Here is a 21,028-nt window from a genome sequence, read left to right on the forward strand (position 1 = left end):
ATGTTTTAGGAAACCAAACTGTTTAGGTAATATAGAATTAACCATTGTCCTCCTTAAATTAAACTAAAGAAGAAACCTGATTAAGAGACCTGAAGGATATGTGCGTGATGTAATGCAGCTTTAAGACTGCATGTCTTAATCCTGGCTACAAGTCTTATCCTCTGACACCAGTCATATCTCGAGGCTGTCAAATCAGTGCGTTGTGTTTTAGAAATAAGCGTGCTGAAGTTCAGGGCAAGTCTTTGGTATTTTTTTAACTTCGTTAAATTGAGCTGTGTTGTGGAATTCAGCTTGTTTTGATTTATAAAACTTGAGGTGTTAAACTCTGGTGGAAGCTGAGCCAGGGTAATTGGTCTGAACTAAAGCCATGTATGTGCTTTTTCAGTGCTTTGACAGATTTTGCCTTTCAGAAGATTCATCTTAAATTTTTGCGTGTATACAGCGTCTGATGTGCTTTGAAATTTTAAGTAGAAACAGTGCAGAAAAAGTCACTTTCTCATCATAGTCATTAAAATACAGAAGGAAAATGAGCATTAAAGCAACTAGAAGGTGTCACAGTAATGACAATATATTAGGCTGACATCCTGGTGAATGGTTTAAAAAAGATTGTTGCGCAAAGTTACGAAGAACGAGATGTTCTATATTCCTTCAAACAAATCAGCAATAAGACATTATAAAAAAGTAACTATTACTTGTGTGGTTGATGTGATAATCAAATATTTGAAGTGATTTCTTTTTTAACATTTCTTATTCACACTTCAAGAACACATTTGCAGTTTGAACTTTGTTGAGTTTGTGGCTTTTTGCCCTTGAAGGCCACGTATTCACTGCTTGGTTAGCTGGCTTTTAAACTGTTTTCTTGATCGACTGCATAAGTAATGAAAAAAGAACAGTTTCTGTGTGTGAACTTTTTACATTGAATTATCAGCAAAAAATCACATGTAGCTGTCAAGTATTCATATTTGAATTGAAAAGTAATCTAAGGAAGTCTTTTGCCTCACGTGTTACTGAGTCAAGATAGTGGAATCTCGTCTATCGGTTTCATGATCCAGTCATGGCTGTGCTTTAAAGCCAGCTATTAGGGTTTTGTATGTTGATGAGTTTTTTTCCCTATGGTGGAAAAAAAGGATGAATGCTCTCAGGAGTTCTGAATTGTTATTCTGTTTCTTTAAAATTAAAATCTAGAAGGCAGCTGCCGTTAATAGTGGGAATGGGAAATATCTATGTGATGTTCTCTCTTCTTCCAAACTTGCTGTAGGGAATACCTTGAAACTCTGTTGATTTGTAATTAAGGATTACAATGTTAATGTTAAGTGTTAATGTTAAATCCTCTTATAATTCTCTGTAATTGACAGTTTGATTTTTTTTTTTTTTTTTTTTTTAGTTATTTAGTTAACACACTTAAAAATTACTATGACCTGTCTTTGGATTTTATATGGAATAGTGCTGATTATTGTATTTTCATATATATTACTGTTGAGCTGGTTTTTTTTTAAAAAAAAAAAGGTTCTGTAATTCATTTTGTATCAGTCGTAAGTATTTGCAAGTAATAGAAGGGCAAGTTTGTCCTAGGGCCTGCACTCTCCAGCAGACTGGAATCGTTCTGTTCTCAACCATGGTGTAAAATTTATCCGAGGTTATTTTCTGAGCATTGTATCATAGGCAGTGGAAATGTGGTACACCATTCGAAGTATTTTTGGTGAGTTCTTCATTAAGTGACAATTTTTTTTACTTTTAGTTCAATCTCATGCAGAACATCCTCAATATTTTATTGGGGGGAAGGTGTGAGTAAATACCATCTAGCATGTTTCTTTTTTTATGTTTATACAGAGAGCAAACTGAGCAGGAATGCGTGTTTGTGTTCTAATGGTACCCTCCATCAAGAGATTCGAACTCCTGTGTGCAAAGCAAAAAGGCATAGTGACCTATACCTCTATCGTCTTAACTCTAAAACCAAATTTGGCTCTGTTTTTTCATACGCTATTGAATGGAAATGATTATATCTTCATTACTAGAATTTCTTCGGTTATGCTGTTTCTTCTGTATTATATCTTGTAGGGATTTGTGAATCCATCTTTGAATTACACGGGTGAGCTAGTTAGGGCAGCTTTAACAAAATGAACAATCTGTCGGCCTTGGATGAAGGGAATGTAATTTGTTAGAACACTTCTGTGTTTTGAGTGTATATTCTTAGCAGTCGCCGCCGTTATGATGACTTATTCCAGCTAGAACCGTGAGGTTCTGAAACTTAGCCCACTCTCTCCCCAGCTGACAAATCTAGGAGAAAGATACAGGGTAGATGGTTACAATCCTCTTTAGAAAACTAAATTTGTAGTTTGGTTGGAACACTGCATATTTATCAAGATAGGATACTTTCTTTGGTTTTACACCTGACTTAAAGTGCACAGATTCTTTTATAACGCAAACATGTGATATTTCTTTTCATTAAAAAAAGCATTTATCTTTAGGGTTTTTGGAAAAGGAGAAAATCTCACCAAGTAGAAGTCTGAAATAATTTAAAAGGGAATGTGATCCCTTCTGACAATCTAAGGTGAGATTAGCTTTAAACCATTTAACTGTTTGTCCAACCCATCTTTAAAACTTTGTAGTGTTGACTATTCCACAATCACATATAACAAAGAGTTCAGTCCAAAGCACTGCTCTCCTTAGGAAATTTTCTTCCTCTTAACCTCCTGCATTTGAAACCCAGTACTAGTTGTCCGTTTTGCTATGGATGTAAAACCAGTTGCTTTCTGGGAGTCCTTTATGGAGCTGAAACCTGTTCACAGTCTTCCTTTCTGCAAGTTAAACAACCGTAGTTCTTTTCAAGTGTTTTTCTTCTGTGAGGTATTTTCCTGAGCATTTTGCCAAGGTGTGTACCCAAAACTAGCCCCTTCAAGCCAGCAGGTTTATCAATATAAAAGTATGCTGCTGAGTATATTTTTCACCTGTCTTGCAAGAGTGTGGTCTTGCAATTCATGTTCAGCATGTGATGCTCTATATGACAGGGACAAATGTAGAATACCACAGTAATTTGGGTCATTTGTTTAATACAAATACATTTTTTTCACAACAATAAGCAGATATATTACTTTTGTTTCCCTTACCTTCTGTCTTTCAGTACACATTCACCCACAAAAAACATACAGTTTTTCTTTTGCAAAAGAGAGGGAGTTAAACAAGTAACACAAACTTGTAGTTCCAAATATTATACACAGTCAAATATTTTCATCATAGAGTAAGTTTCATTGCATTATTAGAAATTATAAACGGTTTGTTCTGGTGATGGGGAATTACTACTTTTTTTTCTACATAACAAAACCACTGCTTTCAGGTAGAGCAGTGTGTGAATGGCACTGTTGGACTCGTTGAGAATCTTCGTAATGCTAATGATAGTCAAAAGTGGTATGTTTATGTCAGTTTGTCCAAATTATAATGCTTGTAACATAAAACAGGAAAAAAACCCTGCATGTTCATAGGTTAGGAGGATGTTGTTTAAAATTCCAGCTCTGATCTGACACCAGATTACTTCTGTCATCTACCTTAATTTAAACTTCGCTTAAACACGAATGCAGATTAAGCTCTTCTTGGTAACGGCAGCGCGGAGCAAGGTTCTGCCCTTGTGGGTGTCGCCAGGCTGAAGGCCACCGTCAGCACGTTTGCCCGAGATGCACTGTGGCTACCCAGGCAGCTTGATACGGAGCTTTATTTGATATATCATTTTCATTAAAAAAGTCTTAAAATGTATCTCAAAACTTTCAGTACGCTGTTTTTGCAGGATAGAATCCCGTGGTTATTAAATTGATACAGAAAACTGTGCTTTGTGTGGAAAGGAAAAACCATTGGTTGGTAAGTAAGTCATAGCTGTCTAGCGCCTGTATTCGTGCACCTTCCTTATTCGTGAAGACCTGTACCCGAGGCATGTTGGTGTGAATAGCTCTGTGCCCTCTTGAAGAGGTTGCGCCCTGCTTCAGAAACAAATTCCAATCCTGCATGAAATCCCTGAAAGCTCTGGAATATCCAGCGCCCCTAAGAAAAGACAGGGATGCACGGACTAATACTGTAATGCTTTAAAGACTGCCTCAAGCCTGCTGTAGTCTCCCTTGCTGCTGGCTTCCTCATTGTCTGTCTCAGCAGACAGTGTCCCATTTTGCTCCTTTTTTTTTTTTTGCTGTCCAAATTTATATTTCAAAGGGAGAGGAGGAATTTCAACTGAAGCCTTTCTCCATTCTTGCATTTAACTAGCTGTAAGCTCAGTTGCACACGTAGTTGAGTGCCAAAATAGTGTTTTGAAGTTCTTAGTATAAAATTTTGCAAGTTGTCTGTTCTGTTGCTGACTCCTCGGTGTATTTTTAAAAATGTACAGTAATCTTGTTGGATGCTAGAAATCTGCTTTCAGAAGCCTCAGGTATTTTTTAATTTGAGTTGAATTTTATACTTATTCAAGAAAAAAATGATGTGAATTAGTCTCCAGTAAACTGGGGATTAAGTCTTCTCACTGGGGTCACGATGCTACAGCAGGTCGAAGAACAAGCTGGCTAAAGAAGCAGGGTTACTGTCACTTGGTAAGAAACTTCCTGATTATTTCAGAAAGCTCTTCATTATCTTCCATAACAATGGAATGTCAGTCAGTTTTGCTCTGATTCATCAGGTTTTACTGTAAACATCATCCCAAACATTTAGATGCTGCTAGTAATTTTAAGTGTCTAACTTCAGATTTGATGAGATTTACTTTTTATCAAGTAGATTTACACTTTTTGAAAACCACGCCTTTGCAGACTATCTTAAACGAGTGCAGTTGCAAGGCATTCCTTAGTACTGGCATCGTTTTCTGAAGACCTTCTGAAGTCTCTTCCACAATTACAAACAGAAATTATTTGGTTACTCTTGTATGTCATTTCAAATGACAGGTTGCTACAATTCCAATTTGCAATTGTATAATTGGAAATCTATTTTATATGAAAAGTGCATGTCATTATGTGAAAAAACTTAAAACATCAATTCAACTAACCTGGAGTAACTTAGAGCAAATATTAATATGTATTTAGGGCCTGTTCAAGCGCCAAGATTTTGCGTCCTGTCTGGCCAGATGACAGTCACTTAGTCACAGCCAAATTACATGAGCAATTCCAATACAAAAGAACATAATGGTCTGATAAAAGACACATTTCTTGCTAATACTGCTACTTCCAGTATGCCCTGAGCCTTAAGCCAGTAGAAACATTCACAAAGGAATGCCTATTATATAAACTCCAATACATCTTAGGCCCAGCACCCTGGATGTTTGCAAGAATGGGACGATCCTGTTATTTAATTGTAGATATTTGAGCGTGTAAAGAGGAAATTTACCACTAGAAACTGCAAGGCTTCTGTAGAAGTGTAGTTCACCTGTAATTGTGGCAGATTTCCCCCTTTGAATGAACCTCTGCTCTCCTATCCTCTTTGCTCTGGTTCTTTGCTTGTTTGCTTTTCCTCCTTTACCTAAATACAAGATCAAAAAAGAACTTTTAAGTTGTTTTTTTTTAAATATACATTACACTCAGGCGCCAAACTTGTCCCCCGCCAGTACATAACTACTCGAAGTCAATACTTGCTGTTGTGTCCTGATGGTAAACGTCACAGGTATGAGAAGTGAATCACAAAACTGGTTCTTTATATATAATTCACCCTGTTGGACACAGTATTATATCTACATTCATTTATCTATTGCACCCTTTAATGCTATTCACACTTCATTTTTATATGAGAATGCTCAAAACACGAAGTTAACAACTGAACTGTCGAATCTCTAACACCTCAAGTTTACCTATACAAAGGGAAACTTGATTTATTTTTCCAATCAGGAAGATAGAAACTAACTTTTCGGAATGAGGAGAGAAAAACTAATGTTTTCTTAAGATATGTAGGTATATTCTCTTATGTCTACCTTTCTGTATCATGACTAAAAAAATAAAACCAAAAATGGCTTCCATCTTCCCTATGTGACATCCTTTTTCAGACCTTTGATAATATGCAATTTACTGTTGTGTGATTCTGCAGTAAACTGCATTTTTTCATTTATTGTTCTTACTTCAAAATTTTGTGTCTCCAGTTTACGACCAATCCACTTTTACAAAGTAAAACAAACAGCTGAGCTGCTCCGCTAAATATGTATCTACACATTCTCTCCTTCCTGTATTTACTTTGCTGACAGGTATACTTAAAAAAAAAATAGCTGTAGCTTATGGAGACATGAGTTTCTACTGGTTGGAATTGCTTACTGTTCAAAAATTCAGGCATATTTAAAAACAATGCTACCTTTCGGATGTTTCAAATATCCTTAGCTGCCACAGCTGCCCAGACATTCGGGCTCCGCTGCAGTCCCACGAACGCGTGCGACCGTATGAGGCTTGGAGGGGGAGTGCTGTGGTACGGCTCTTTATACCTCAATTCAGTTAATGCATATAACTTCATTGGTACCCTTTTGAAGTGTATCTTCAAGGAGATAAATAGCAAATACAACTTTTAGTAGTAAACAGATGAAAGGTTTTCGTTTTCTGTAAACCAAATGATTATATCATCAGGTCTGTTTCTACTTTCCCAGCCATTCAATTTAAAAAAGAAAAAAAAAGAATAGTCTTGTCCCATGGGTTTGGCATTGTCTGTTAAACCTGTTCTCTATTGCACTTTCTACACTTCCACTTTCACTACACTTGCTGACTAGTTGCGAAACTACTTCACGAACGGTCACATTCCATACAGTAACAAGTTGCTTTGCCGGATCCGTTTTCCTTACAGGGATTTGTTTTTTGTGTGGGTTTTTTTGTTGGTTTTTTTTTTTTTTAACTGAAAAAAAAAATGCACAGTCATTTCAACTCTCTTTTAGCATTTGTAGTGTAGAAAACACTACACCTTACTCTGCAAGGAAGAAATGACGCGGTCTCTGTCAAACTGGCATCACCTCAGGCGTCGTTTCTTCAGCTGCCGGCTGAGAGTTTGTACCTGTCTGTGCTACTGGCACCACCACCGCGTCCTTGACGTCCGAGGTCTGAGTGCACGAAGAGTTCCTCTCCTCCAGTTTTTTGGCGGTGTCTGGGCAGTTCTGAACAAAGATCACTCTGTTGTAGGCTTTCAACCGGCGCCACAGCTGAACATAAACCTTACACTGCACGTACATGAAGACCAGGCCCCCCGTGAATCCAATGGCCACCACAACGAGTTTGGTCCAAAATGGCCACTCAAGGACACCTTTGAAATAAAATGTTTATATTTATTACCATTGTCATACATTGAGTATCAAGTACTGAGTGTCAGTAAAATATTTTGAAAAGAAGCCACTTGCTAAGAATTCCTAAGAATTCCTAAGAATTCCCAAGAATTCCCAGGTTTGTACACGCTGTTGGGGCTTGAACAGAAAACAACAGCAGTTTCCTATCCTATAGGCCAGCCAAGAAACTACGTCTGCCTCCCACTTTTAACGGACTTCACTGGAATTTGGTCAAATAAGAAACGCAAGGCCGCTCTCACAAAGGAAATACAATGCTTGATGCAGTCAAAAACCAAAACATTTTACTGTTCTTCCATAATATCCCCATAGTCAATAGCTTGCTTAAGCAAAAATACAAAAATACCAAGATAAATGGATACTTAGAAATACTATGCATATCTTCAACAACAACTGCTTTTCAAAATCGTGCCTAGAAGCATGACACTGTTTAGGGTATGTGGAACACCAACATTTACAATATCGTTACCTGGTCCTGGCTTCATTTTGAAGCCAGGGTATAGTAAAAAAAGCTACTGGAAAGGGCTGTTATCTCCTGCATCACCTGCCTTCGTTGGCCTCTTTTTCCTGCTGTCTGTGCAACCCCACGGAACTCGCCTAAATCAAAAAGCAGAACTTTTATATTCCTATGTACTAAAAAAGTAACTTAAAGGTATTGGTGTATCTCTTCTTACTTCTGTCATTGCGTTGATCAATCACATTGATAGTTACAGAAAAATATATAGCTGCTAACACACGAAAGCTAGACATGAGAGCACTTGAACTTGCTCGTGACATAAATAATGTTAAAATTATTTGCTTTGGCCTAAATGTGTCTTTAAGATTTTAACAGAATAAATTAATGTTGTATTCAAGAATAGCCTTCTCCTCATTAACTCACACCATTGCATCTGCTTTTTTCAACCATTCAGCAGCCTAACATAAAGGACCAGCTACCAGCCTTCCCATTACCCATTGCCTCATCACATTTAAAGATTAAATGCTGTACACAAGAGTGAGCCCTCTGTATCAGCGCTTACCCTCTCAGCCCGAACAATCCGAATAGGTTTGTTGGTCCTACATGGAAGGTCGTTGAATGCTTTGTTTGACCACTGGTGATACGTTGCAACAACTTGGTGAGATTTGTGAGTTTTACCCAAGTTTTATCCAGGGAAAAAACGTTTGGCACAGGCAGGAAAGTAATCTGTGTTCCTTTGGGACTCGGCAGAAGAGCTTCAGTAAGGAGCCAGGCTCCACTCCCAGACCTGGTAACCTGGACTCCTCAAAAACAAGTCTTTGCTTTTAGCCAGCTGTGCGAGTCTCATGAATCTAAGTATCCCCTTTACTGTTAAACACATAGGAGCTGGGGTTTTAATTAGATAAACAAATGGAGACCAAAAGAATATTAATTATCGCAAAAGCACACAAAATGTTTGAAGTAGCTGTAGTTTTCCCTGTCACGGTAACTGTTTACTAGTACTTAGAAATGGTAACAAGGTATTACGTGATGGTACTAGCCAATTAATTTTTTTTTAATTTGCAGCAAAAGGAAAGCATACAAAGACCGTGTAAAATCACGTTTCTCCCTAACCGCTCTTACTCTGGTTAACTGAACTTGCCAGGCACAAATCCTTTTATATTTGCTAAATTTGTTCACAAAACATTTGTCGTGACTTTCTTCAGTTCCCTCTTCCTGCAAGTGAAGGAAGTACCTGGGACAGGAGGAAGTAACAAGGAACACTTTGCTAAGGTGTCGTAGCCAGTGATGTGCTTTTTCTTTTTTTTTCCCCTTTAATAACTGTTTTTAAAAATCACTGTCTTGATTGTAATTACGAAAGCAGTATGGTTTGCATCTGACTAAGCCCCATCAGTGGGTGAGGACACTTAGAACCAGCAAGTCACAGCTGGAGAGCTGAGTTCAGAAGAAGAGGCTGAATAAACGGCTCAGCTTGCCTTCAGAGTTTCTCCCACCCCGTGGCAGTAAAGATGTGCTGCTGCTGCTTCTTCCACGGTAATACAGGAAGCATCATTTTTTGCTTAACTGGTAAGGCACAGTGAATTTTGTACTTTTCAGCATATTCCAGGATTGCCGTATTGTCACAGCCTCGAGCTTTATTAGGAGAGACAAAGCTCAGCTTAGCCTAGACCTCTTCCTTCAAACGGAGCAAATTTTTGTGAAACTTGATTCCCTACCACTGGTGCCATATAAATTCTAGAATATTTTAAATATATTTTAAATTGTCCTTTCTATAGACCAGTGACAGGTTTACCGATTCAGAAGTTTACACTTTTAGTTTATTTGCATCATATGCCTTTGTAAGGAGAAAAAAAAAAGCCCTTTAAATATTTTCAGAGATATATTTAGAAAAGGGATTTTTAAACTTACGCAATATTAACAAAGAGTACTAGTATTATTCAGGGCTTTCAGTTTTTCTCCTCAAAATATGTTTATAAAGTGTTTTTCCTCCAGTGCTCACTGTCTTTTCCCCAGCATTTCCCATTTAAACAGAGATAATGAGAGAAAAGCAAACTACATCTACAGCTCTTCCCACACACACCCCAAATACAGTTGATTTTGTAAAAGTACACCCCCCCAACAAGCAAATTTTGCGGCAGAAGACTTCTCTTCACAAACACTTCTTTTCACACGTTTTAAGTAGCTCCAAGGCATCTCTTTATCCATTTTTAGTGTGGAGAATCACCCATTACATTTGATAAACACAATTCTGTACAAATTATAAATACTTTTTGAGCCCAGCGGGATTAATTTATGTGATTCTTACGCATTCTATATAACAACAAAAATTCATGTTAGCTGTTTTGTTGTATAAATTCAGCTAAGCCACAGAAATACCTTTCCCCTTTTTAATGAGTAGGGTGATGTGGTTGTACTCAGAAGTTCAAAGCCGTTCCTAGTCCTATCCTCAGGGCCGGCTTTTTGAGATGAAAAAGAGGGTTACCCATTTAGAAAGAAAGCAGAACAAGACTTTGTAGTATACATTCGTCCGTGACTTACTGAGGCTTGTTACATATTTTCCTCTCATAGGCAAGAAAGGCAAGCATCAGGAGTATCATCAAATATTTATTTAACCAGCAAGGCACAAAGCTCCGCCTGTTTTGTTTTCCACGTTAACTTCAGAATATAGCACAAAGCTAGAGACCTTTGTCCCTCTACTGTGCTTGCAGTCAAGTCAGATCAAAACTCAAAAGCTTTTTATCCTCTTTATCATCACAATCATATTTAAGACTAAACTTAAGACCAAATAATTTTAGATTTGAAATGGAAAACGGTAGTTCAGTTTGGAATATGGTTTCCACATACGGTAAGTATAGTCCAAGAAAAACCCTACTTATGTTAAACATGCGTTTTGTTACACACGTCCAGTTGGGTTTTCAGTATCTCCACGGATGGAGACTCCACGACCTCTCTGTTCCTGGGTTTGACCTCCCTCACAATAAACACAACTGGAATGAGGACATTGACAGTGAAATTCTATTCGAAAGGATGCAGGAATGGCTTTCTGTGCTACTCAAGTCTCACATGAAGGACTAACACAACTGGAACATGATCCTTTGGAAGTTGGGATTAGGAAACTTGTTGATGAAAGGGCTCTATTGTGTTTTCCAGGACATCGAGGTTCAAGTGGGTAATATAAACGAATTGCTATTTTATGAACTGAACTTCCACTGAGCTGTTTGAATTTGACTCATCTTTTTGTCTGAGCTTTAGAAATACCTAGATAATGGGAGATTAACCTAAGAAGAACCAGCAGGCTAGTTAAGCTGTTGTAATGATTACTCTAAGTAGAGGTCTCCCTGCAGGGGCATAGCATAAGCTTTTAACACTGATGCATTCATTACTTCTGCATTAAAGCATTTGATGTAGCCACGTATCGGTGAGCTGTTACTTAAGAACAGAATGTGAGTGGTTACGTATCTGCATCTCACATCCATCCATTGCTTTGGTGCGAGATTGAAGAAGGTAAAAGAAAGACACTTACCATTGTCATTGCCTTGTTTAATTTCCTCAGCGGTTCTGTCGATTAAAACGTACAATGACCAAACGACACAGGTAATTGCAATTACGTGGAATGTGACCGAACAAACTATTTTCCTCCTCTCACTTGTTGTCATCTGTAATTTCTCCCACTGTAATTTAAAAAGAAAAAGTAATTAAAAAAAAAAATCAGACTATACAATAAACTGATTCGCCCATTATGGCTCCTTCTACCAAAAAAGCAAGCAGAAATAAAAGGAACAAGTCCTTTTATTTTGATAATATGCATTACAGTAGTATGTGCATTGTCACTGTAAAATTCATAATGATCTCATTTTCACAGGTTCAGAGGAATGAAGAGTTCTGTTCTGTTGCTGTCTGCTTGCGCACGACATCTAAAGTCATTTCGTTGCAGTACAGCCATAACATGTTAATAGACAGGTAAAAACCTGAATATTTATTTTAACTTTAGTTGATGCACATTTCCGACGATGAGGGAAGAAAAAACCTAAACCTTAGCTTGTAATACTTAAAACTATTCTCAGTTGCTTAAAATTAGAGGAACGCGGTTGTGGAACAGCCTTCCCATAGAATAGAAGCATAAGAAATGCTACTGCATTGAGGATTAAATTCAATAAACTTGAAAAGATGATTATGTGGAAATGATCGTACATGATAGCAGGCAAACAGCCTCAGTAACGCAAGAAGGCTCTTCCAGGCAGATGTTTGTGAATTATGGCATTAAATCCTAGCTTAAGTTAAGGCTATTTTAAGATGAAATAGGCTATTCTCTGCATTTGAACAATGCAACTCTTGAGGCGATTTTTTAAATCTCGCTCGCGAAGATATTTTTTTCAGCACTTCTTTAAAATAAAACCCTTCTCTACTAAAATGCTTGCCTTTGAAAACAGATGAAGGAATATGACATTTAAAAGCAAAATGCCTCGATTCTGATGAACAATCTGGGAGTCGGTCGCCGGCATGCGATGAATGAAGCCGAGTACAAACCACAATACAACAGTGCCATCTCTCTGCAGTCGCGCTCAGGGAAGAAAGCTGAAGCATCCAAGCCGCCGCAACACGGGACAGCAAAGTTGCTCCTCCGCCCGCACGGACCCTTGGTACACCCAGGGTTTGGTCACTGCTGTTTTTATCATTTTGGTTTGGTTTGGTTTTGGCAAATAACAAATTTCCCTGAATTGTTTATGGCTAGTGTTGGAGATGGATCTAAGGTAGATGCTTAAACTTTACCCTGAACCAACTCGGCCGTTCTTCTAGTCTGGGCACTATTTGCTGTTTAGTCACATTTCCACGGAGCACAACTGCAGTAAAAGCTGAGGACTATGTCACCAAGAGGGCTGACTCTCAGAAATGCTTCTTCCAGCCATTACTTTTAGAGCAATACACACTAGGCCAAATAAATTTCATTCTTTTATGGCAGTTAAAGCTTGCACGTTTCAGAGCTGTTGCCTCAAAACACAATCTCTGGAGCATTTTCTAGCCCTTGCCAGAATTTTACAAACACAGGGCTTAAATAACTGTTTAGAAGAATTGAAACATTTCCTGAGAAATATAAAAAGAGACAGAGCTAGCAGTTTATTTACCAGCTGATACATGATTTCAATTTCTGAGACATGCACTTATGAGTGAAAAGTAAGCCCGCAGGATTTTATATAGCAGTCCGGAAAATGGGAGGCATTAAAAAAAAGTAATAAAACAAAAAACCAGAACCTTATGTTCGTGTAGGTAGTATTCAGGGGTCAGACCAGACTGCGGCATTGTCATCACAGTCTTATCATATCATTACACCAGGTTACACAGCATTTGACCTGGAGACTTTCATCCTTTTTGTAGTGAAAATTCAATTCAAGCCTTGCAACAGGCTTCCTTTCCAAAGAAAAAGTTTTCTTTGTCCAGATGGAAGAAAGGATTTTACCTTAACCCTTCACTTAGCTTTGCATGCTTTGTGGGAGATCAATGCTGGACATAAAGCAGAATGAATTGTGTTCTCAAACAGAAGTTTTCTGTCATCTCAACACGGATGCTACACTGAGCAGAATCTACTGGAGAGAAAATACTGTGCTAAATTTTCATTGTCACGTATACCTGTAGTCTCATTATAGCCATTTTAGGCTCTGTAACACACAAAAGCCTTAGAGCGTTGATTTGAATGCCCGGTCAAATAAAGCTTTTTCGTATGGAATTTTAAAGTCAAAAAAGAAAAATGCTGGTCCCATTACTCTAAATGTAAACATTTTGTAGGTGGCTAAAAAAAAAAGACAAAACCAAACGGCCAACTGGCAGGATAGGTAAGTAAAGAACAACCTCACAAACTGTTGCTGAGATTTACAAGAAGGGTGTGTACCATGCGAGGGAGCTCGTGGGAACAGGCTAAAGCAGACCCTTTTTGCTAACATCCTGTGATCAAATCCAGCCGGAAAGTGGGCTAAAGCCTCTCCTTCCGCTCTCTGGCCCCTCTTCTTCTCCCACAAGACAGCATCCCTATGCGTCTGTTCTATCCACATGTGCGTCACCACAGCAGAAACAAGCTGGCTGGCAGGAGACCGGGAGAGGACACCAGGTGATTATGGAACTGGAATACTCGGCAGAGCACCTTGTAATTCCAGTTGGGATGCAAGAAAGAAACAAGGACCAAGCAGAGACTCCTGCTCACATGGACAGATGCGATCAGAGCACTTGGGAGCATTTTAAAACTCTCTGTGTCTCTCAAGGACGTGCTTCTGTGGTGTTCTGCCCTAACTGCGGTCCCAGTTCTCCAGTCATGATGGGCTGAGCTCATAAGGGGAAATTCAATTGAACTTCGTGCTCTACTCCTGGTGATCCCTGTGGCAGCTGAGTTAATTTTCTTGTCCTATTCACATATTTTAGCTTGGCTGAATAGAGAGTACTGTATGACTACTGTCACTCTCTACTAAACGGGTGATGTTAGTAGATAAGCCAGCAATTTCAGTTGCCCTGGAGCAGAAAAGTGCAATTCACTATTTCAGGATTTTTCCAATAGGCTTAAATCTAAAATTTAACTGTTAATGTTAGTACAGACTTGCTTGGATAAAATCACAGTTATGTGCAGTAAAAAAAAGCTTGAGAGTCCATAGCAAAGTCTATGAGACAACAACATACTGAGCAGTGAAAGCATCAGCCCCTTCTACTTGTGCTTTGTAGTCCAGGACTTGAAATAGCCTAAAGAGGGGTAGGTAAGTTTGGCAGCTGCTACCATGTCACACAGCACATGAATGCCTCCTTAACCACTGATAGATTGACCTTTGCTGTCCTGTGAAGCTTCTGCAGTTCTCATGGCTCTCTACATTCAGTACATGATGGCAAGATAAAAATAAACTGCATCACGTTTTATTATCAGTGATCTGGAAAAATGTACAACCATCAGGCTGATGACACTGTGACGTGCCACGGACAGAATATCAGATGCCACTAAGAACAGAAAAATAGCACAAAACTAAGTGCCCAGATGCAATTTCCCTTGGAACCTTATATGTTTAATACTCCTAAGGTGCTCTAGAGACTGGAAGGAGAGAAAGAAATGGGAGACTGTAACAGGCAGAGGAGACATTTATAATGACTTGCAAATTATTGAGTCACTAAATTGACAGACAAACACTGTAGTTTTTGCCCAGCCTCCTCTGAAGCACCCCTTCACTGTCGTACGTCTGATTGTCACCACCCACAGATCCCTTAATCCTGGCAGCTATACAAACACAGACTGGAAATCATCACCGATGCTGATGGTTTGATGTCCTGCAAAAGCAAGCGACCGCATGAATATCACTATGCTCCACAGAACAGGCGTGCTAAACCACTTCGTAACATCTAACAACCACAAAACCTTTTACACAAGTCACCAAACAAATGTGCAATGCAACAATAAGTATCCCAAGAAGAAAGCCTGAAATATCCTCAACCCTCTTTTTATTTTCTGAATAAGCTTTTTCTGAACGTTACATTTGTACTGTGCTCTGCAAACCACTGGAGGGTGATAGGAGACCGTCTACCTGCTTCGGAGGTTCCTACCAAGAAGCCAGAATGAGCTATCAAAGGAAAGAAGCCGAATTGTAAATATGATCAGAAACACTCCTCCCACCCCAACTACGACTTACAGCTACTTCTAAAACACGAGGTGCACCTCAGCCTGAATTCCTGTGCTTTGCTGCCAGAGAAGCGTGTGATAATCTTGAAAGCGGCAGCTGTAAAACTATACCCTGTTCTAGGTTTCTATCTCGTGTTTTGGTTTTGTTTCTTTAAGACCGTCTCACTCTGGAACTTAAAGGGAACGGTTACTGATTTCATAACCCACTCTTGCAATTACAAAATGTAGTCATGAGGCTTCTGGGGAAAAAAAAAAAAATTAATAGCCTTGCTCACAGGGGACGTCTAAATGATATGTAGCCAACCACTTCCCTTTCCTGTATCGTAGTCTGAGAAAATCCCTGATATTTATTTTAAAGGTCCAAAATTGTCTCCCTGCACGTCCCTTCTAATAAAAGCTTGTTTAGTCAATATGCAACAAATAAATACGGATATTTTTCAATATCCTTTGAAAATGGATTGTTAGCGGATCTGGGGATGCTGCTTCACATCCTAGAGATCCCAATACTGCCTCTCTTCTTATAGACAGAAGTGAATCTGCAATTTTAATTCCCTCCCATACGTTAAGCTTTCTGCAAAGTGGTTTCGTCACGGCCAAATGCAGAACGAAAAGTTTCACATTGCTCGCACAAAAGCTCTTGCCATACCACAGAACTGGACTCTGCAAACTTTGCTGCTTGTATTCCTTTTCCCCACCTTCAGACTGTAGGTTTACTGTCTATTTGCCCCGTCCCCATTTTGTGTCCGCATGTTGCCTCCCACTAGTGGTAATTTTCTGTCACTTTGGACACAAAATTTTGTCTACACGGATTTCCTGAACCAACTCCATACCTACTGCAGGTTTGCAGATCCAAACCTTTACAATCAAAGGTCTCTCTGCTGCAGGGGCTCGTCACCGAGGATGCCAAAGTGAAGGTGAAGTTAACAAGCTGCTTTGCAATGAATGCTTGGACTTTTAACTCCTAGGTATTTTCAGGAACCCTATTTTTAAAAATCGCATGTAAAGAGGCCTGACAGGGCAATCTGGTACGGGCATGACATTGCTAATATTAAATGTTTTTCCTGTTATGACATTTAGTAAAGAAATGACAACAAATGTAATTTGAACTGCACCCACAGCTGGGAGGATCTCACCTAGAGCTAAAGGCATCACGCGTCATTCTCTGAATTCTTTCTACAGTCTAAAGAAAGATTTTGGGGCAACCTCTGTCTTTAAATACTCATGCCTGCAAAATGAAGGCTGAAGTTATTTACTAGGAGCTGCTGTAGGAAATGCTCTCTGCACACAGTCCAGGAATACACAGAAAAACATCTTTCTTATCTCAAACCAGGCCTGAAGGACCTAGCCAGCACTTTTGAAAAAAGCTCTTAAGAACTGGAGCAATGAATGATGAAGTGAGCCAGGCAGGGAAGATAGTCAGAAGTCTGAACATGTAGCTCAGAGTCATTTATTTTCTGTGGTTTAGGGAGGGTTTTTTTGGTCACTTGTTCCAGCACTAATTGGCCCAGGCTCCAAAGAAAACTGTTCATTACTATCAACCTACCAGCTGGAGGAAAGCAGCTGCAACGGTAGTTTGCAGGAATGGAATTTGTGCAGTGGGTGGAAGAGGAAGGAATGACAGTAATAAAGGACAACAGGGCTCCACACATGTTGGGAGAACAAAATAGCCTTGTGCAGATTTGAAGCGTTGATGGGAGATGAGACTTCACTCCTTGTAATTTGAATAAAAGCATTTCGGGCTGCTCTGCGCCATCTAAACAACAGGTGGTTACAGCCTGTGCCCCAGGGACTGCATCTCAGAGAAGGACAAGGCATGCCTTGCTGCATCGTGCACCAAGACGAGAAGTGCCCCTCATATGGTCAAACAGAATGTGTCAGGTCTGATGGCTGAAAAGAGAAGGGTTTGGGCCATGCAAACACCTCCTCCGTGTTCTTTTCCCCAAACGCGTCCAGAGCACATTCAGAGAGGAAGAACTGAGCAGGTTCCCAGAAAACATACTCGTCATTGCCTTTTGTCAAAAGATACAGGCCAGAGAAGGAACTCTTGTAAGGATCAAGAATAGAAAGCCAGAGTCAGGCCCCTGCTAAATTAGCCACTGAAGAGAAAAATAAATTTTAAAAATCCCATGTCGTATGGTGCATCGTACGGCCATATCTATGCGCAACCTTACCTTGATCTGGTTAGTTCATTAGATGAACTGGTACAAATCCCTCTCTGGCAAACCTTCCTGATGTTTACATAAAATCTATTTCTGTCCCTAGGTGACACTAAACAAACCTGGATGGAATTGAAATTAAGGCCTGTGGTGTATTTAAAACACCTATTAAAAGGATAAACCTGAACTAGAAATGAGTGCATTTCTAAAGACAAACACACTTTGATTCACTTTTATGTGTGATATGCATGCCTAGAGTAAGTAAAGACCTACATAATGAAAAATCTCACTTTGATAAACACACCTAAGATTATAGGCTGCAAAGAATCATAATTCAGTTTTATCAAAATCAAGACAGTGGTATATTTCTTTTTAAGTGACAGTTAAAAGAGCTGGACTTGAGAGATATAATCAGTATGCACTCTTCACAAACTTAAGCACTTTTTAGCTGTGTATGTCATCAATTAGCAGACCCTTAAATAATGTAAAATAGAGGTGTTAAGTAATTTAAGAAGATAATTTCTAAAATGAAGTAGCTGGTTTTGCAATCTGGAAGTACTATTGAGAATACTTGTCATTTACCAACTAGAAGAACTTCAGTATCTGCATCCTAATCACCCCAACACAAAGTAACCACAAAAATGCTACGCTTTGGAAATACAGGAATTGCCAGACCTCATGTCCCTCTCATCCAATGCTCTGTCTCGGACAGAGGCCAACACCAGATGTTTCAGAGAAACATGCAAGAAACCCCATGGCAAATAATTATAGCATAATCTTTCCATATTGGGAGCTTCTTCCTAGCTCCCATCTGCTAGAAATTATTTTACATCAATATATGGAATGTAAAAGTACTCTACAAAGTGTTTAATTTCAAGCATCCTTTTTGAATGCTGAAACAATGCATTAACTAATTCTTCGTTCAACCGAGGTCTACATGAACAGCCTTTGGTACTTCATGAACTACTTTGGAACTTTGGTATCATGAGCTTCTCTTTCACAGTTGCTGTTTCTCTTGCCTTGTGTGTAAGCTATTTAAGAAAAGGACCATCATCTCCTGGCATAGCACGCTTCAGCTACCTTATAGATAAGATAATCTATAATGATGGATAAACTGCAGGCAAAACATTGAACCACTGTTCAGAAGTGAACCATCACTATAATGCAAAGCTCATAAAAACTATGGGGAATGTCTGGTACACATCTTGAACTCTAGAAAAGACTTTAGGTGCCTGGACATATCAGTTTATTACTCAAAAATTAAACAAACAAACAAGCTACATGTGGGCAACCCATAAAGAAGTAAGGAAATGGGGTAGAATCTATGTCTCCATTAACCTTTATTACAGTCAGTCCAAACTGCAAGCAGATGCTACTGTTACCCGCTCTCCCTACAGTATTTTTACAACCATTCTATCAAATGGATCTAGTTTGTGTGTCACTTTTGTTCTCTTTGCAGCTAGTTGTCTCCTGCCTCTGTCTCCTTTCTCTTTCCAAAAGAGCAGCACACCTAATTGAAGGCATGACATTTTCCTCCAGTCACTAAGTAGCAAATGCCTTTAAATCACAGTCCAGCTCTCAAACAACATTAGACACAAAAAAAACCCCCAACATTAAAATAAAAAATCAATCAATCTAACTATCATACCACAAAGCACAGATCATAATTTTCCTGCAAGGCCAGTTAAACTGAGATTTCATTTTCCAACCAAAGCAGGTGGGGGTGCTGCATTTTGCGATATGCGCTCTATGGGCAATACAAGAGCAGCCGTGACACATGCTCAGCGCTGGATTTGAGACGGGTTGTGCCGGCGACAAAGCACACGTGAATCCTTCCTCCACTAGAGCAGCCATAACAAACCATCTCCCAACAGTCTGTGCCAGAGTCTCTTAACTGCCTTTGCACATCTGAGTGTATTTTGGTCTTAAATAGCGCGAGGGATGTGGACAGAAGGCTGGGATAGCGTGGTAGAAATAGGAAAAGGAGAGAAATTAGACAGAAAGGTGGATATAGCAACATGCTGGAGATCAACATCCCATTACATAGTCTTGTATGCCTCTCCACTTTCTTTAGTCGTGCCCAATTAAAGTGAAATTTCTCTGAAGACCTGTTCCCTTAGGCACCTAAGACATTGTTAAAATATATGATCACAATTTTGTTAGAGAGCCTTTACTTGAATCACCTTCTCTTTAGTATTCATCACACTGCTTAATTTCCTCGATATCAAATTGTCTAGCCTGCTGATAAGTATCTTGAAGCATGCATTTTGAAATTAGAGATGATGAAATAAAATTGGTGGCACCTGAAAAGCTAAATCAACAAATATAGTTTCTGTTTATTTAGCTGTCGTTATAAATGATGTAACTCTAGGAGTTACAACAGAATATTAGTTATTCCACCTTGAAAATATTTTCCACCTAAGTTTGCCTTCTCTTAGAGCAGTGCAAGCATGAAAATTCTCATAACTGCCTTATACTAAATGTGCTTGGTCTTTTTTGTTTGCTGTTCATGTCCTAGGTTCTCCCATTTGATACATTAGCAATTTAAACACTCTTTCCAATATGTAAAATTCCTTAGAGTTCTAATTTGGATCTTACAGAATGAAAAACCTAAAGCCATTTACCTGGAGAACTTGCTGTGCAAGCTGGCCTACAGGAGCATGTATTACATCGCTACAGCCCAAGGCCCTTCAGCATCACGTGTCGTAAGAGGAATGAAGCCCAGCAGCAAGGAGGGGAAGGAAGGGTACAGAGGTACCTTTGCATGCTAAGGACTCTTGGAAGAAAAGGAGTACAGTTGACTGGAAATGGAAAGCAGCTATCTCTGAAAGTCACTGAACAAAGAGTAGCCATTTGGTACTGTTGGATGAACCTCAAGATCATCTTGCGTGTCCTTTTATCTCATTTTCTGTCGTTCATGTTTATAGATCAGAGATGCTCTTACCAATTCTTCCCCCCCCAACGCCCACTAAATTAATAGTACAAGTGAACCTGAACACTAATTCTCTTTATGTGGTCATTATTTTCTTCCTGAAGTCATAAGAGCAACTGACCTACATATAGGAAATGTAACTCAGCTTCTGAGCTTCCCTCAACCAAATCAGTCTGCAAAGTTACAAATATGTGGCTTGGTTTAAATGTTCTTGTATACCAAAACCCTGCTATTTTTAAATACATTGCTGCTTAAATATATCTAGACGTATCTTATTTTTGGAACTATATATACAGTATATGTACATATGTCTGAATTGCCACATAACCAAGATTTAAAAAAAGGAGCTGATGTGCTTCATTATCTATAAACACGACTTTAGCAAGAATACTGATTTCCCAATGAACAGCTACAGTTACCTTCTCTGTCTTTTAATTTTCCCACAAGAGAGACTCTTTTGATCCAATTAAATAAAAACGAAATAGAGGAAATTTGGGCTGAGGAAAGGCTAGAGTAATTAACACAAAACTACAGCCTAGTGTTCTGGCAGAGAACTGAGGGAATTCTGAAAGACTTC

At 39.0% G+C, this 21,028-nt stretch overlaps 2 protein-coding genes across 9 annotated transcripts in view; one reads left to right on the forward strand and one right to left on the reverse strand.

The window, feature by feature from the left end:
* TMA16 (translation machinery associated 16 homolog) overlaps nucleotides 1–13,453 on the forward strand; it is a 36,874-nt gene extending 23,421 nt beyond the window's left edge. For 2 of the 5 annotated variants that reach the window (XR_012587385.1, XR_012587384.1), the window contains exons 8-9: nucleotides 3,779–3,849; nucleotides 6,866–8,116. The gene's annotated coding sequence lies outside the window, so the exon portion shown is untranslated. Of the gene's footprint in view, nucleotides 1–3,778; nucleotides 3,850–6,865; nucleotides 8,117–11,583; nucleotides 11,682–12,151 lie in introns of those variants that run through there. The other 3 variants (XM_074589816.1, XM_074589814.1, XR_012587383.1) reach the window with 2 other exon arrangements.
* The window catches only part of MARCHF1 (membrane associated ring-CH-type finger 1), a 243,211-nt gene continuing 229,006 nt past the window's right edge, over nucleotides 6,824–21,028 (reverse strand). For 2 of the 4 annotated variants that reach the window (XM_074589808.1, XM_074589809.1), the window contains 2 exons: nucleotides 11,245–11,392; nucleotides 6,824–7,227 (listed from right to left, as the gene is read on the reverse strand). In XM_074589808.1, coding sequence (XP_074445909.1) covers nucleotides 6,926–7,227; nucleotides 11,245–11,392 — 450 coding nt within the window. In that variant the 3' untranslated portion in view covers nucleotides 6,824–6,925. The remainder of the gene's footprint in view (nucleotides 7,228–11,244; nucleotides 11,393–21,028) is intronic. The other 2 variants (XM_074589810.1, XM_074589811.1) reach the window with 1 other exon arrangement.

This window comes from Larus michahellis, chromosome 5 (genome assembly GCF_964199755.1).
Source record: "Larus michahellis chromosome 5, bLarMic1.1, whole genome shotgun sequence".
Lineage (NCBI taxonomy): Eukaryota > Metazoa > Chordata > Aves > Charadriiformes > Laridae > Larus > Larus michahellis.